The sequence below is a fragment of the Balearica regulorum genome, chromosome 29, assembly GCF_011004875.1.
Source record: "Balearica regulorum gibbericeps isolate bBalReg1 chromosome 29, bBalReg1.pri, whole genome shotgun sequence".
Lineage (NCBI taxonomy): Eukaryota > Metazoa > Chordata > Aves > Gruiformes > Gruidae > Balearica > Balearica regulorum.
The window spans coordinates 1373569-1390830 of record NC_046212.1 but is presented as its reverse complement, the minus strand read 5'-3'; the positions used below and the strand labels follow the sequence as shown (position 1 = coordinate 1390830).

At 63.5% G+C, this 17262-nt stretch overlaps 1 protein-coding gene across 1 annotated transcript; it reads right to left on the bottom strand.

The window, feature by feature from the left end:
* Positions 1 to 195: 195 nt before the first annotated feature.
* On the bottom strand, positions 196 to 15812 carry NXPH4 (neurexophilin 4). Its single transcript, XM_075737609.1, has 2 exons — positions 15522 to 15812; positions 196 to 1849 (listed from the first exon to the last, which is right to left on the bottom strand). Exons 1-2 carry the CDS (start codon positions 15567 to 15569, stop codon positions 1082 to 1084), a joined length of 816 nt encoding a protein of 271 aa, XP_075593724.1. The 5' UTR covers positions 15570 to 15812; the 3' UTR covers positions 196 to 1081.
* Positions 15813 to 17262: the final 1450 nt, after the last annotated feature.

The window sequence follows — 17262 nt, the reverse complement described above, 5'->3', positions numbered from 1 at the left end:
GCCCGCCCCCCCCCCCCCCCCCCCCCCCCCCCCCCCCAGCCGGGGGCACCCCCATCCCGGCGCCTCCGCACCCACACCCCTCTTCCCTCTTCTCCTGCGCCCCCACCGCTCCCTCCATCCCGGGGGCGCTGGGAGGACGGTGGGCTCCGCTGCGCGGGAATGGAATCAGCACACTCCACCGCTTTTCCATTTTTTTCCAATGTTTTTATTTTCTACTTTTTTTCCATTTTAATTTTCTTAAAAAAATATGAAGAAGCCCCTGCCCAGCGCCAGGGTGGCGGAAGCCCCCAGCAGGAGCCCTGCCGGTGCCCCCGGCGTGGCACTTCTTCACGGCGTGGTGGCGAGCGGGAGCGGCACCCGGGGGGCTGCAAATCCGGGTGAGGGGCAGTGCATCGGGGCAGGGTTCTCCCCAGCGGCGGGGAGCGGTATCCGCGGGGCACTAGGGGCTTGGTTGGGTGTCCCAAAGCTGCTGCAGCCTGGGAGGGGCCGGGGCGGGGGAATGAAGGCTCCAAAATACCTGGACAGGTGTCCTCGCATGCGCACAGACTGGCGTGCACACGCGTGACCACATACACACGCACGCAATCTCCCACGGCTGCAGAAAGACAAAAGGTGTCGTGTGTCCCCCCCGCCTCTCCCAGTGCACGGATGGAGCCTGAGCTCTCCCGAGCACCGTGACCCGCCGGCACGCAGCAACCCTCCAACCGTGCCTGTGCCCACCCCGGAGGTGACACACGCCCAGCCGATGCCATCGCATGGGGCTGTACCCCCCGACTCACCCACACGCTCCCAGGGACCCCAGCTCAGCCCCCGGCGTGGGGTGGGCGCCGGGCTCTGTGCCTGCACCCCCCCACCCTGCCGCAGGGATGGAGCGTGGCCGCCCCAGGACCCCCTGTGCTGCCCCAGGACCCCCTGTGCCGGCCTTCCCCGGCCCCCTCCCCGCCCCTAAGACGTGCTGCAGTGATGAAGGAGGGGCCAATGCAGGGACGATGGTGAGCACCGTGCCACCGGCACGGGGTGCAGGAGCCCCCGGCCCCCACCTGCCTCCAGCTCTGCTGCCCGCCGCCCCTTCCCACGGCCATCAGCCAAAGTAAGGGCTGTCGTGCTGGAAGTTGTAGTCGGGGCAGACCTTCTGGACCAGCTTGTAGTCGATGCTGAGGAAGGAGATGAAGATGCAGATGACCTTGAAGGGCTTGGCGCAGAGCCAGGCGGCGTGGCTCTGCGTGTGCTCCGTGAAGCACACCTTGGAGGGGTCGTACAGGCAGGGCTTGTTCTTCCGCGCCCGGTTGGTCTTCTCATACTCCACGTGGCAGTTGAGGGCCTTGGCCGGGCGCCCCTCGGGCAGGGTGCTCTGCTGGGGGGGCGGGCGGGGGAGCGGTGGGGGGGCTGGCACCAGCACCTCAAAGCCCACTGCCTTGGAGGGGGGCACGATGCTGACCGAGACATTGCCCAGGCTGGAAGAGTTGTGGCGGAAGTAGACGCTGAAGGTCCCGTTGATGTGGTCGACAATCTTTCCCGTGACCAGCAGGCTGAACTTCAGCGTCTTGATGTTGAAGTAGAAGTCACCCCAGCCAAAGATCTTCTTGGTGCGGCCAGACTTGAGCGAGGGCTTGCGCCGGGCGCGGGGGCTCAGCAGCTCCCCAGCCGTCTGGTTCTTCTGCCAGTCCCAGGGGCTCCACGTGGCACCCGAGGGTGTCCCCGCACCCCGGGGGGGCTCGGCTGGAATCAGCCGCCTGGGATCAAGCACTGGGGGCTTCAGGGTGCCATAGGGGACATCCTTAAGGAGGCCGGAGGTGCCCAGCTCCAGGTACCCCAGGGTCTTGGTGATATGGCCCCCAGCACACACCGTCTGGAGAAAGAGGGCAGAGACTGCACAAGCTGTGTCTGCTGCCCCCGTGCTCATCCTCCTGCCTGCTGCCCCTCACGCATCCTCCCTTCTGTGTCTGTGTACCCCTCCTGCACCCCTGCATCTCTTCTGTGGCCATGCACCCCTCTGACACCACGTGCCCCTTTGGCACCATGCCCCCCGTCTGCCATGCCCCCAGCCATGGCACCCCCAACCCCGGCTCAGCCCAGCACAGGCCTGTCCCAGACACACCCCAGGAGCCCGCGCTGCTTCTTCAGCATCACCCATGTCCCTGCAACAGGAAGAAGCAGGACAGCAGACAATTCGCGACAGCCTGCCCCACCACAGCTGAGGCCTATTAAAATGCAGGGGGATGGGGGGCAGTAGCGTGTTCCGAGAGAGGAGGCATCAGAGTCCTGCGCCGCCTGCCAGGGAAGCCTAATTGCATTACCCAGTGCCTCTGATCTGCAGCTGAAATTACAGAGACCCCTGCCAGGCTGCACGGCAGCCGCTCCGCCCTCCAGGATAATTGCACTGGGTGGACACGGCTGAAGAGTGGGGTGCATTGTGTGCAGAGAGGGGCACACAAGGAATGAGCAGGGACCCCTTGCTCTGCTGGGAGAAGGGGGGCTGGGGTCACTTTCTGCATTCTGGCAAGGGAGGGAATTTGCAGCAAAAGCAGAAAAGATGGGCAGCGGAGGGGAGGAAAATGCCAGATGGGTGCAAGGTCCCTGCATCAGCACAGGGACACCCCCTCATCTGACACAGAGCCAGGAGCCCTTGGCAAGGGCTCTCAGAGTGGGGAAAGGCAGCTTCTCTCCGGGTGGGGTAAATTGAGTCAGGGAGCTGCAATGGAGACCAGCTGCTCTCTCCAACCTGGGTGAGCTGCAAGCCCGGTTACAGAGGCACTGAGGGGCACTGGCACCGCAGGAGCCTCTGGAGACACAGGCAGCGCTGGGGTGTCATGCTCCCAGCCACACCAGTCGAGAAAGGGACTCTGTGCACCGAGGGGACTGGGACCCACCTCTCGCCAGGCACCATCTGGGATGGGACCGCAGTGTCCACATTCCCGAGGTTCCCCACAGCCATTGCTCTGCCTGGCTGACATTGCGTGGCTCAGCAGCAGTGAGCAGAGCCAGCTGGCACCTTTTCAGCCCTGGGACCCCATCTCTGACGTGTCCCATGTCCCTCCCTCCCTTGCCCGAGACCGTCTGCCCCCCCTGCTTCCCCACCCTCAGCCTGGCTGCTCCTGGCTCTGCACCCCGATGCCCAGCGTGCCCCTGCCTGCCCTGCCAGCTGCTCCCGGCACGCAGGATGCTGCTCCATCAGCCCCGGCCTCGTCAATCACTGTCGCCCGCGAGCTGGCAGGTGCTCAGGCTGCTCTGGCAGTTTTTGCTCTGGACGACCTGTTTCCTGAGGGGGACGTGGGGAGGAGGGGAGTGGGGAAGGAGGGTGTGGAGCAGAGGCGCCAGCTGGAAGGGCCTGGGGCGGGGGGGGGGGGGGGGGGGGGGGGGGGCTCTGTCCCTATAGGAAACTGAGGCATGCCTCAGCGCTGAATCCGAGCCAGTGGGGCTGGAGGCAGGGCAGGAGGTGCTGGGGATGGCTCCTGCCTGCCATTGCTGGAGGGGACTCATCGTGGCACCAGCCACCCTGCAGCACTGTTAGAATGGCTCGATGCTGTCTCCCCCTCAGAGCACAGTGTGCTCTTCCCATACCCCCCCATCAAAGAGGGGTTAGCCCCCCCCGTGCCCCCTCCTCCACAGCCAGGCAGGTCTGTGTGCAGGGACCAGTCTCTGCTGGGCACCCACCAGGGATGTAGCAGCACCAGGGGGGCTGCCCTGGACACGGGCCCCCGTGCTTGCCCCATTCCTCTCCAGCTGCTGAGCTGGAGTCTCCAACCAGTCTGCGCACTGCTGTCTCCGGGATCTATTGCCTTATCCCCCTAATGTGCGTGTGCCGGGCTGAGCCTGTAAATCTGCTCTGGCATGTGCTCGCTCTCACCCGTGCCGCACCGGCAGGAGGAGGCAGCCCGGGTTGCTGCTGCCGGCACCGGCCGTTCTGCCCCAGGGCTCTGCCTCTGCCCCGGGAACTGCCCGGTCCAGGCAGGGCTGCCTGGCCCCGAGTCCGTAGGCAGGGGAGGAGGATTTGTAGGGTCTCAGCTCAGCCCGGGGAGGGGGGGGCAGGGGAGCTGTGCAGTGTAAAGCTGCGGCTGAGCATCCCTGCAGCCCCCCACTCTGGTCTGGCCGTCCCCCGGCTCCCTCCCCAATCTGTCTTTGAGCGCGGCTGCTGCCTTCGCCCTTATCTATATTTCAACGCAGCTTCAAAGCCGGGTGCCTTCACCAGCCAGAGAGAGAGAGGGAGCGAGCGCGGCAGGACCGTGAGATGGAGAGATAAATGGGGGAGGGCAGCCCCCCCCCCCCGCACCCCTCTCCGGCCAGGAGAGCGGCGTTTGATGGGAGGGAGGATGGGACAGTGGCCCCAACGAGACCGCTGCTCCCCCTCCGCCCCAGCTACGCTCCATCATTTACCCCACTCATATGTATTCATCAGCCTGGGAGCCCCCCCCCCCCCCGTCCCGTCCCACCACGGGGAGGCAGTGGGCCTCCCTCACCGTGAGACAAGCACAGGCAGGCAAGGGGCACTAGTAACCCTGCAGGTGGAAGGGAAGCCCCAAAATCCACTTGCACCCACAGAGAGGCGACAGGGAGCAGCGTGGAGACTGCAGCCCGTGGAGGAACAGGCGCACATGAGCACACACCACCCAAGCCCCCACCAGCCTGGGGAAGATTTCTGGAGGTTTCTCAGCTCTGTGCTGGCTTTCCATCTCAGCTAGGGCTGAGAGCCAGGACGGCTGGTTCCCCCCAGCGGTGCTACGTGACCCACCATGGCCCTCCTCCCTCTGCCTCAGTTTCCCTTTCCAATTCACCCCCCTTTCCACAATCCCCTGCTAGCAGTGAGGGGGATGCAGTGGAGACAAGGATGCAATGGGGATGTGATGGGAATGGGGCTGTGATGGGGAATTGATAGAGACAGATGCAGTAAGGACAGGGTAGTGAAAGGGCAGTGGGGAGGGGATGCGCTGGGAAACAGTGGGGATGGGCATGTACTGGGGAAGGAGGCACTGACACCAGCTCTGTGCATTAATGAGGGCTGCAGGTCCCCAGGCCAGCCTTGTGCAGGAGGATGGGGCAGGGTGGGGTCAGTGCCTGTGGGGCACGGACCGGGCACAGGCAGGGCACCGAAGCGCAGGGCACTCCTGGGGGAACACCGCCAGGGAGAGAGATGCCCCCCAGCCCCTCAGGGCAAGGGGCCAGGCTGGCAGCCTCCCGCCCACCCCCAGGAGCTGCTGGGGGAGTGGGGGATGAAAGGGAATTGCAGAACAGGGCAGCGACTGCCGATGCAGCCAGGGCTATCGATTGCAGCACAAGCGCAGTCAGGGGCCGTGGGCAGCACGGAAGTGTGGGGGAGACCCTCACTATCCAGAGCCCCTGGTGCAGCCCTAGGAGGATGGCTTACCCTGGCCGCCCGGGGGTCTCAGAGCCTGCAGGCAAGGGGTGCGGTAGAGCGGGGCCACGGCAAGCCTTTTCCATGACAGTGCTGAGGGGAGCCAAGGTCAACCTCTGCACCCTGCTGGCGCTGTCGGCATTCAGGGCAGGTCCCACTCACACCTCGCGTTAAATATTAATGTTTCTGCTTGTAAGTGGTTGGGGTGCACCATGCACACACATGCATGTGAACCTCTTGGACACGCTTCACAGGCATACGTGGGGGCCCCAGTGCCTCCTGGCCCTGCATGGGTGTGTGCAGAGTCCCCTCCCTCCGTGGCCACACCAGGATCTGTCCCCTGTGCCAGAGGAGGGCCATGCCTGTCTGCTGTGTGCTATGTGCTAGGCTCCGGCTGCCATGCACCATTCATATTTGTTTGTCTGGTACGCTTGGTTTTTTACTGTTACACATGCATGTGCTGCTGCATCCACGCCTTAGCCCAAGACAACACTACATGCTTTTGCTGCTCTCGAGCCCCTTCTGCACTTTCCTGTGTGTGTGTGGCTATGCAGGGCTGCCGTGCGTCTGCAGGCACCCAGGTGTCACTCCGCATGTGCACAAGCAACCAGGCAAGGATTCAGGAAGGGCTGGGGGTGGCTGCGGAGGGACTGGGAAGGCTCTTGGTGCCGGCATCAATTTGGCTTGTCAGGACCAGCAGTGATGGCCACTCACATCCCATTTGCTGGCGGGGCCAAGCACCGTCAGCTGCTCCCCCTGGGACCCACAGTCACCTTGGCAGAGGGAAGCAGATCAGCGCGGGGAGAGGCAGGGTGGACCAGCTGCCCCAGCATGGGCTGCATTGAGCTCCCAGCACCCTGAGAACAGGGCCGTGACAGATGGGGCAAAACAGCCCCTGCGTGTACCAGAGGCAGAGCACCCACGACAGCCCCCACCAACGGCCCCGTCCCTACAGCCAGCCTGGCCCCTGCCTTGGTGGGGGTTGGTGGCAGAGCAGGTGCTGATCTGTGAATTGGGGTCTCCAGCTCTCCCCATGGGCACAAGGTCAAGCCGGCCTCTCCTCTGTCACCCCACCACCTTCGTTAGTGCAAGGAGATTAATTGGAGGTGGTGAGTGACAATCCCTGCGGGCCCGCTCCCCCCAGCGCAGCGCAGCCCGGGGCGGTGTGGCATTTCCAAAGGTTAGCAGCAAACAAGGTGCCTCTGACAGCTCCCATTTATCTCGCTAGCGCCGCGCGGGTGCTAATGCGGTGGCAGGGTGACGCGGTGCAGCGGTGGGCTCTGCTGGGCTGTGGGGAGGGACCCAAGCACGCGCCCGAGCGTGCTGAGGTGTGCAACACATGTCTGAATGACTGTGTGTGGGCGAGAGAGCAGAGTGAGCTCTGAGTGTGTGCGCTCCCGTGTCTGTGTGCCAGCATGCACACCCGCAGGTGCCAGCAGGTGTGCACCAAGATTGCCCTGTGCGTGCCCGGCCCAGTGTGCACCTGCAGCATGCAGGTGAATGCAACAAATGCCTGCGGTTGCTCGCGTACGCATGCACCACTCTGCATGCAGCTAAATGTGCACGAAAGCCTTCATGTGTCCTGCACAGCCCTGTGAGCACATCTGTGTACATACATGCATGGTTAGACATGCACGCATGAAGCGAGGTGGCTCTCCGTGTGTGCCTTTGCAGGGGAGCCTCCACTCCTCAGGGTTTGAGCACCCCAGGAGGAAAACGTGCCTGTGTCTCCTGTGCCCCTGCCCCAGTATGTGTTGGGGGGTACGGCCGTGGCTCTGCCTCTACCCCGCTGGCTGCACGCATGCTGCTCCGCCTCGGCAAGTGTAAATGGGGCTGATGAGTGGCAGGCTGCTAATGAAAGTCCCCATGAGGCAAATCTGCAGTGATGGCTCCTTGGTGCCAGGACAGCGTATTAACCTGCTGCTAGAGACACCTGGGCTGGATCCAGGGTGCTGGCCGAGCTGGGAGGAGCTTGGGGGCCGCAGAGCAGAAGTGCAAAGCGAGACCCAGCCTGGGTGCCCGTCTCTGCCCAGGGAGACTGTAACCAAGGGTGCTGCTCCTCGGGTGGCGAGGACCCAAGGGCAAAAGGACAAGGCTGCAGGACGGGGAGTTGGGCAGATGAGAGGGGGCCCAGGGATGGCAGCGGTGTGCAGCCCAGCGGGGGTTACAGGGGAGGGCTGCGGGCTACCGGGCAGGCGTGGGGTGTCATGGGCAGGGGGTGCAGGAATGGGGTGCAGGACAGTCTTGGCAAGAAGGGCAAAGCCCCCCATCTCAGCCTCACAAGGGCAAGAGGAGAAATCCAGTCAGCTGTCCCCAGCAGCCACCCCCATGTCCCACTGACTCCCAGCTCAAAGATGCTAGAAAGCCCATCCCTGGCCAGCAGCTCCAGGGCCAGGGCACCCAGGGGGAGCTGGCTCTGCTCAGTGCCCCCCGCCACCCTTGCCGGCACAGCCAGCACCAGCCCTGCCACACACAGCGCACACCACCCCACACCTGTGCAGGCAGTGGCTCGCCCCACAGCTGGACCTCCCCACTGCCCATGCATGGTCCATCCTTTCCTCACCTCACAGCCCCCCGCTGTCACGCAGCCTCCTCCTCCTGCCCCCCCTGCTCACAGACAGGAGCCCCCACTCAACCACAGGCAGCAGCACCGGCTGCTCCACTCACCCCAGCACAATGGGTGGGATGGATGCAGTGGGGAGAAAGGGCGTTGTGCTCCAGGGGATGCTGAACCTGCCCCAGTCCAGGCACCGAGGGATCGAGCAGGTGACAGACAGGGACAAGTTGGGATGCACTCATGCACAGCGCCCTGCCACACATGCACACAGAGTCACAGTGACAGCCGGACAAATCCTGCCCTGGAGGTGAGCTCAGCGTGACCACCCAAAGGCCACCTCGGTCTTTCCTCTGCTGCTTCTGTGCTGCCGCCAGCAGTTTGCACGCAGCCGAACACAGCCCAGTGGGCAGGCAGCTGCAGAACCCCCAGCACCAGGACATCTTTGGTGGGGGTAGAGCCCAGATGGGCTCACCAAAGCCAAATCCACATCCACCATTGGGTCATTACGGTGCCGTGGAGCTGCTGGCACCCACCTTGCACGAGCAATCCATGGTGGTGGTGGCAGGACCTGCGGGAGCTGCACCTGGGTCCTGTTCCTGGTGACACCCCTGCCCAAAGCAGAGGCCTCGTGCAGGAGCACGACCCATGCGGGGCCAGGAAAAATCATCTTCCCACAGACGCGTTTGCCTTCATCCCCTAAACAGATACCTCGCTCCTTGCAGACAGAAAAAATATGCAAATGCTGTGGCTTTATTAACGCGCTCGGCACGCGCTGGCTAATAAATATTTCATAGCCCGAGTAGGACTTTTTTTTTCCCTCCTTCTTTCTTTCGTTTTGGTTCCTTTTCCCTGTCACTCGTTTCCTGCCTTTTCTTTTCTCAGCCGTTGTTTTATTTATTTATTACTTTTAAGGGCTTCATGGTGAGACAGGAGCTGGTAGGTGGCTGGGGGGGGGGGAGCAGGGAAAAATGTACATCCCCAGTCTCTCCCCCCACGGGTGAAAAAGAAAAGTGCTGTTAAGAGCAAAGGAAAAAATATAATAGAAGGGAGGAGACAGCACCAGGCAAAGGATTCAGGGCTTGTGTGACTCATTGGACTCAAGGAAGAAAAGAGAATGAATGAGAAAATGAGGAGATAAACGGAGCGGGAAGGGGGAGACGGGTGTGCAGGCGGGTGTGCATAAGCCAGCGGCAAGGGGGCTGGGGGGTGGCAGGAGGGACGGGGACACGCCAGCTGATGGGCTCAGAGGAAATTGAATCCTGCTCGCCCAGCCAGCACGATGCCATCGTTCCCTGGAGCCAGCCGGAGCCCAGCCTGCCTGAAACACCCGGCTTGAAACTGGCGCCACATGGGGACGGGGTAGAAGGGGCTGTGGGGTCACTGGGGAGAGGGGCTGCTCCCCGGCCAGTGCACCGCTGCACACCCAGTGCGAGCCACGCTGCCAGGGCTGAAGCTCCCTTGGCTGAGCCCGTCGTGCTGCCACAGCACTGGAGGAGCTGGGGCTGGGTACGGGCAGGAGCATGCAGACACGGGCAGCTCACACAGACAGCGTGTGGGGAAACGGCAGCAGAGCTGGCAGGCACTGGTCCCAGGTTGCTCCTGCATCCCCAGCAGCCAGGGGTGCCCAGCCAGGATGTCCATGTTCCCCCTCCTTGGCCCCTTCAGCTCTGCCTCAGTTTCCCTGCAGTGGAACAGGCTGTGAGGCTCCCTCCGCCCCTCTGGAGCTGCCCTGGCTCTTTGGAGGACTTGGTCTTTCTGGGCGGTACAGAAAGGTGGCAGCTTCCCCTGAGCCCCCCTCCAAACCAGAGGGACCCCAGGCCCCCAGCAATGCAGCCCCCACCTTCTGCCCAGCTGCCTCTCCTCCCTCCCAGCCCACCCCCACCCCCTTGCCTCACCATTTCACTTTATTATTGCAATAAATGTAGCCATAAAAGTGGCAGGTATCGGCGTGCGAGGAGATCACTTCTCCTGAGCTATGGAAATGTAATTTCGAGTGTGCCCGGGAAATTTTATAAGATTGTATCAGGCGGGATCATAAATTGCATTTCCAGCACACACCCCCCCCTTGCACCACATGCTCCCCCCCCAACGAGGCAGGGCTGGTGCGAAGGTCATTGCAGAGATGGGCAAACACGGGGCTGTCCCCTCAGTGGGGATCTCATCCCCATGCCCCCCGCCCCAGCACTGCGCCCCTCCGCTGCCCCCCCGTCTCCCCCCCAGCACGTTCCCAGGGCCAGCTGGGATTTATTTTCCCCAGGACGAGAAGGAAAAGAGGAGTAGTGGCAGGAACACAGCTGTTCCCCGCATCCCTCCCAGCAGCAGATGCTGATCAAAACCCTCCGAGAGACCCAGGGGCGCCGGGGACCGCTGGGGCATCGCTGGGGCATCGCTGGGGCTGCAGCTCCTCTTGTGCCATGCCGTCCAGGGGTCCCAGGGGCTGTGCCCTGCAGCAGTCAGGCACCAGCTCCCACCAGGAGTAGTGGACGACAGGTCCCTGCAGCCCACCATCCTCTGAGAGCCCCCTGGTGACCCCCAGGGCCAGATTCAGCCCCCCTATGCACACCCCACCCTGCCCAGGCTCCTGGTCCCAAGCAGGCGCCAGGTGAAGCAGTGTAAAGCATCCCTCTGCTCACCAAGGGACTGAGGACAGAGGCTCCACTGCCCGGTGCTGGGGGAACAGGAGGAGGAGAGAGAGGGTCTTTGCCCACCGCGACACCTGCTGAGGCCAGCCCAGCTGCCGGGACAGCCATGGGGGTCGGACAGGGTCTGTGCTGCCGGTGGCACTGGGCTGAGCAACCTGCTGTGCACTGGCTGTGCAGCGGTCAGCCCCTGTCCGAGCAACAGGGTCTGATGGGGATTTATTTGGGGAGGGGAAAATTAATCCCATTGTGAACACAGGGCCCTGCAGGCTCTTTGCAGCTGATCATTTCTGCAGGCTGGGTGCTCATTTCCACAATGACTTTCCTTTTGCAACAGTGATCAGGAAAAAAGGCGGGGAGGGGGGAACACGGGCACAGGGACGTGATTATTTCTTTAGTAGCAATCCAAGCGGCTGGAGAGGAAGCTTCATCTTTCCTGGGCCATTTACCTTCAGCGCCCGAGCGCGAAGGCTGAGCCAGGCAGCTCTTCAGAGATGCTGGAGCTTGGCCAGGGCAGGCGGGGGGGGTTGTGTGTGGGGGAGGCTTCAGCTGCTGGGGTCTCAGCGCAGCATTGCCCCACTGTTGGGCCACCGGCTGCCGGGACTTTGGCTGCCTGTGAGGAGGAGCTGTGGATGCGGGGGGGGGGGGGGGGGGCGGCAAAGTCATTAATCTGGGACTGTTAATTGGCATGGGTGTGATTAGCAGTGGGGCTGATGGGTGCTCAGCCTAGGGCTGCTGTCATAGAGGGAAGCACCTGCTTTGCTGGCTGCCTTGCTGTCCCAGCTTGGGCCACCCCTTCCCAGCCCCCCTGCCAGCGCCCAGCAGAAAACTGGCAATTAAAAAAACAAGGCAGGGGACGGGGTGGGGGGAAGCAATAAAGCAGGCCCTGGATTTCAGCCAGAACAACACAGTGGAAGAACAGGAGTGGGTCTGGCTGGGGGGCACCCCTCGGTGCCCCCCCTCCCCAGCCACCGCTCCCCCCCGCCTCGGCAGGAGGCTGAGCTGCGCCACGCTCCAGGCTCCAGCCTTATTGAATCTCCCAGCTCAGGGTGCAAAGGGCACCACAGGGAAGAGTTATTAAAAAAAGGGAAATGAGTCGCTTGGAAACCTTCTTTCGGAATAACAGTGTGTGTTTGTTTGGCGATAGATTAGCTCAGCCATGCTGAGCACACAGCACCCGCCGCAGCGACGGTCAGCTCAGGAGATCCACAGGAACCAGGAGAGGGGGGATGCACAGAGCTGCTCCCCTGGCACCAGCAGACACGGTCCAGGCACCATCCTGCTGGGGCCGGTCCCTGCAGCTCTGTGCCCAGAGGGACCCCTGGCCAGACAGGGGCTTGCAGGGCTGTGCCACCACCTGAACCCCATCTCCCCTCCCCTGGCCCCAAATGGGGTATACGTCTCTGAGCCATGAAAGGGTTAAATTCTCCCCATTAATGAGAGCAGGGTGTGTGTGTGTGTGTGAATAGGGGTGTCTTTGCACCAAAAAGGCTGGCAGCATCTGCTTAAGAGCAAAGCCATCTGTCAGCCAACAACCCAGTAGATGTGTGACAGGTCTTGGGTGACAGCAAGGGAAAGGGAATGAAGTGGGGTGAATTTCCCAGAGGCTGGCGTCCCATGCCACCAGCCTCCTGCTGTCAGGGTCACCGGCACTGCAAGGCAGGATTTTCCCGGGAAGGGTTAATCCAGGAAGGAAAACCTGCCAGCAACACTCCAGGTGCTTCGCAGACACCAGGTATCTCACTATCTTGCCTGCCAGGAAGAAGGGAAACTGAGGCACGGTGCTGGGGAGGCACGTTCTTGCAAAGGCACAGGCAGGCAGCAGGACCGAAGCAGGGGCAAGGAAAGACACCCAGTGCCCCGGCTCCAGCCCCGCTGCTGCACCGAGCCACCACACCCTGCTTTCCTCACAGGCAGCCTGGCTGCACCCTGCTTGCACCTGCCTGCTCTGGGGCCAGTGGCATGCCGCCCCCCTCCTCCATCGCTGGATCTTGTTCAGCACCTGGTGTGGATCACGCTGTCACCTGGACATTGGGGACCTCGGGGCTAACGCTGGCATCTGCCTCCTGGGAAGGCCAGGAGGTTGCTGGCCAGGAATTGCCCTTCCTCTCTGCAAAATTACAGCCGCTTCTTTGAGCCCAAGGACGGCTGTAGGAAGCATGCAGGAGCTATGCCCAGCCTGCCCCAGCTGTGGTCTCCCCCAATGCTCCTGGGTGCATCTGGGGGGCTGGACAGGACCCAAACTAGTGGGAAGCCAGGCCAGCCCTACTCTGAGGGACCCCCGAGATTTAATGCTCAATGCACAGAAAAAATCTAATGCATAAACATAAACGGGCATCCTGAGGAAGGCTGAGGCAGGGAGATCACCTGCGGGGAGCACTGGGCAGCATCTCTCCTGCCTGCCCAAGCACTGGCATCCTGAGCCCAGGCACAGGGAGGGAGAAGGCAAATCCCAGGCAGCAACAGTCATGAAGGGCAGGGGGGCTAGGGGGAAGTGATCTGCACACACACGGTGGAAACAGGCACCCGCTGGGCCCAGAGAGCTTGTCCATCCCAGCAGGGAGATGCACACCGGCACACACACCCAGCAGGACAATCAGCAAACACACAGCATGGTGGGGAGACACCCCAGGGGTCCGTCCTTCCTGCAGCAGGAACGCTCTCACAAAAAACACCCCCCAGGGGTGAACACACCCACTGTACACCAGGTGCTTGCCTGGGGGAGGCAGCCATATCTGCCTCCTCACCCATCACTCCTACCACAGCCCTGGTGGGACGCACTGGGGAGCTCAGGTCCAGTACAGCACCTGGGGCTGGGGGGAGCCGACAGGGCTCCCCTGCCCATCAGGCTGCCTCCTGTCCCCCCAGAGGGGCCGGGAAAGTTTCTCCACAACAGGCCCAGAGGACTGAGGTGGCAGGAACCACTCCATCTCCCTTCCCCTGTGTGCATGGCTGTGCAGACCCCGTCCCCTCCTGCAACCTGTCCCCATGCCAGGAGGCCCACAGACCGCCGGCCTGGCCCCACACCACAGAGGGCTTGGTCTCCTGCACCCGCATGCCCACCCTGTGCCCTGGGACAGGCCCGCTCCCCCCAGCCACGTGCCCCCACCTCACACCCCACCACTGCTGCCTGTGCGGGCAGGGAGGGGGACAGGGGCAGCGCCCTGCTCCTGATTTCATCAAAACAAAACCATTTGTCTTGAAGCAGCTCCAGCACCGACAGATGCTCTGCGTTAGATGGACACGGGGAGGGGGGGGTCACGCAGAGCCACCCCCACACACAGACACACACAGACACAGGTCTATCCATCTATATACGTACAGAGAGGAGCGTGCCAGAGAGACAAGTTGCAAGAGCCTTCGCCTGGGGGGTAGGGTTGCGCAGGGAGGGGGGGTCCCTGATGTGCATCCAATTCCCGAGAGGGAATTGACTCGTTTGATTTTATTCATGAAACACAGAAAGTAAAAATGGAGTGTCAGGAAATCAGATCTGCTGGGTGATGAGCCTGCCCCCCCCGGCAGGGCTGGGGGGGGCACAAATTCCCCCATTCATGACCACCACAGATACTGGTGCCAGACACAGCTGTAGCCCCCAAACCCAGCAGCTCCTGATGGGGGAGAAAGCCTTGCTGGGCTCCGAGAGGAGGTGGCAGAGTGGAGACATGCAGGGGTGAGTGGCCTTGGGAAGCATTTAGTATCTGGGACCGGGGGACATCACGGGGAGGGCTCTGCGGGTGGGGAAGGTGTCTCTGCATCTGCAGCCTCTCCTCAACCTCCGCAGACAGGCGAAGGGGCAAGAACAGGCAAAGTCCCCCCCGCCTGACTCGGCAAGGCCAAGGCTATCCCTGGGGTAAATATGCCTGGCTGAGGGGGCACCCCGGCGAGATGGGGGGAATGGAGCTGGTGGGGAGATGCCCCCCCCCGCAGAGGTGAAGGCCACGCTGGTGCTGGAGCTGAGCCCGCACCAAGTCAGGACAGAAATGAGGCATCACCTCTGCAGGTGGTTTCAGTGCTCACACCCTTGGCAGAGCTGGGGAAACCTCTGTCACCCCAGCTCCACTGGGGGTGCAGCAGGGCCCCCCCCTCACTCCCCGGCACAGCCGGCCGATGGGGGTGGGCTCGCCCGGACCCCCTCTGCTGCACGCCCATGCCCGCTGCTCCCACCCGCAGGTGCGATGCAGGTGCGGGACAAGCGCACCCCACGGTGCACAGGGGCCCGGGGCCCCTCCCGCAGAGCCCCTCCGGCGGAGGGCCCGGCCCGCCCACGCGCGGCCGCCCCCACGCTCACGCGCGTCTCCGTCTCGCGCGTCTAGCTGCCCCCCCCCCCCGCACCTGCCAGACGGCGCCTTCAGCGCTCTGCAACGGGGCGGGGGGGGGGGCTGCTCGCAGCTGGGGGGGTGTACGGGGGCTGCACCGGCAGCGGGACCTACGGCTGCTCTCCCCGCCCCACGGGCCCCCCCCGGCCCCCAACTCCGCCCGATGTCCGAGCGCGGCGCCCCGCTCCCCCCGCTCAGAGTCCGGGACAGCCCCAAGCCCTCTCCAACTCGGGCGAGCAGGACCCCCCCTCGCTGCGCAATCCCTGCCCCGTGCCCCCCCGCCATACAACTCTCCCATCCACCTCCCTGCAAACGCTCACCCCCTCCCCGTGATTGCACGACCCCCCCAATTGTCCGCTATCTCCGTGACTGCCTGAGCCACCGCGCGATTGCACGACACCCCCCCCCCCCCCGGAACTGCACGTCTCCCCAGTAGCCGCACGTCCCCCCCACTGCACGTCCCCCCCACGGAATGGCACGAACCCCCCCGGAACTGGACCACCCTCCCAATAATTGCACGACACCCCCCCCCCCCTCCTAGAACTGCACCCCCCCTGTTAATTGCACGCCCCCCCAAGAACTGCACACCCCCCGGCGGCAGCAGCAACTTTGCCGCCCGCGGGCGGGTGCGGCCGGGGCGCGCCCGGTCCCCCCCGTACCTGCAGCAGCAGCCAGGGCCCGAGCAGGGGCAGGCGGCAGCGGAGCATCGCGGGGCTCCGCGGGGCTCCCGGGATGGAGGGAGCGCGGCAGGGCGGGCGGAGGAGGGAGGCGGCGGCGAGGGGAGGCAGGAAGAAAGTTGGAGACTTGCTGGGGCCGGGCGGCGCCTCCACGGCGCCCCGCCAATCCCGGCCCGCCACCCCCGCGGGGGGGCACCGGGCTGCGGGCGGCGGGCACCGGGCAGCGGGCGGGGGCGGCTCCGGGGGGCGCCCTGGAGACCCTGCACCCAGCCCCTGTCCGCACCCTGGAGCGTCTCCGGGCCATCCCCGCGCCCGGGGAGGGGCCAGAACCGGTCCTGCCCCCCTCTCCCGGGAGACCCCAGCACCCCGGGACGCCCCTGGTCCTGCTCCTGTCCAGGGGGGGTGTGCTAGCACCTGGAGGGGGGGCGGTCCTGCCCATCTCCATCCTGCCCAGCTGCACCTGGGGAGGGGAGAGGGTCCTCTGCTGCTGGCCCCCCAAACCAAACTCCAGCAGAGAAGGGAGACCACCCTACAAGAGGGTCTTTTGGGGGGCAGCCCCCAGGTTCTGCGCAGACACCAAGTGTGCCTGCACACAGGCACCCCTGCCTTGCACACCCTGGAGCATGCAAACACCCCCACCCGCAGCACGCACGTTGTGTCTCAGGCTGAACATGCAACCTGTGTCACCTGCATGTATGCACGCGTGCGTGCACATGCACACACGTGTGCTCATCCCTCCAGCCCAGTGCCGGGCCCCTCTCAGAGGGGTCTGCCAGGTGTTCTCACCCCCCCTTCCCAGCTCACCAGAGATCCGTCCCCAACACTATCACTTTATTGTTATTACTATTAATGTTACTGTTATTACTATTATTATCTACTCGCCTTCCCTGGGAAGCTGCTGGCAGGGGCTTTGGTATCAGCAGGGATGGGGGCAAGCACAGGATGGGGGGAGCATTGCAGAACCACGCATACGTGTGGAGACAGAATGAATAAAAGGTAAAGGAGAAATAAGCAAAGGAAAGGGAGAGAAATGAAGGGAAATGGGAGAGAAAGGAAAGGGAAAGGGCAGTGCTGACACGGAGCGGGGGGGATCAAGAAGTCCTGGCAGCATGGGGGTTGTGGGACCCCAGCCAGCCCCATGCCAGCTCCACCACAGCCCCACTGCAGCCCTGGGCAGCACAGTGCCTGCCTGCTTTGGCACCCCACTGCAGCACCACCCTGGCAGGGGCACCTGGCACCCCGTGCTCAGGGTCCGCAGCTGGGGCGCAGGGGAGCCCTCCCTCCAGGGAAGGTCGTGTCAGCCCCATCTCTTGGCTGCTGCCGCGGTGCCAGCACTACCGGCTGGTGTGAGAGCTACTGCCAGCCCCACAGCCCATGTTACCCTGTCCTCCTCGGCTCCCCACTTCCCATGCTGGCAGGAGCCTCTGCACCCCAGTCCCTGCCCAGCTGGGATCCCACAACAATCCCCCAAGGAACCAAAGTGCTGCGCCCCCCCCATTTCTGCATTTACCCTGTTTGCTACCAGCTGGGGCCTTGCCCCACATTGCCAGAGCAAACTCCCAGGGCGGTCCTGGTATCCCTGACGGTCTCGCCAGGGAGCAAAGGGACATCGGTCTGCAAGACGTCCAGGGGGCTCTGGGAAGACCCCTCCCACACAATTAACAGCCCACTGGCCTAAGATCTGGGAGGGCAGAGTCATGGCAAGGGGAAACAAGTGAAGGTT

What these genes read in the sequence shown, in the direction of transcription:
- NXPH4 (XM_075737609.1), bottom strand. Translation starts at nt 15,569, where the DNA reads ATGCTCCGCTGCCGCCTGCCCCTGCTCGGGCCCTGGCTGCTGCTGCAG. An exon ending in GGCCCTGGCTGCTGCTGCAG is followed by an intron (nt 1,850 to 15,521) that starts GTACGGGGGGGA and finishes CTCTTTCTCCAG; the next exon opens with ACGGTGTGTGCTGGGGGCCA.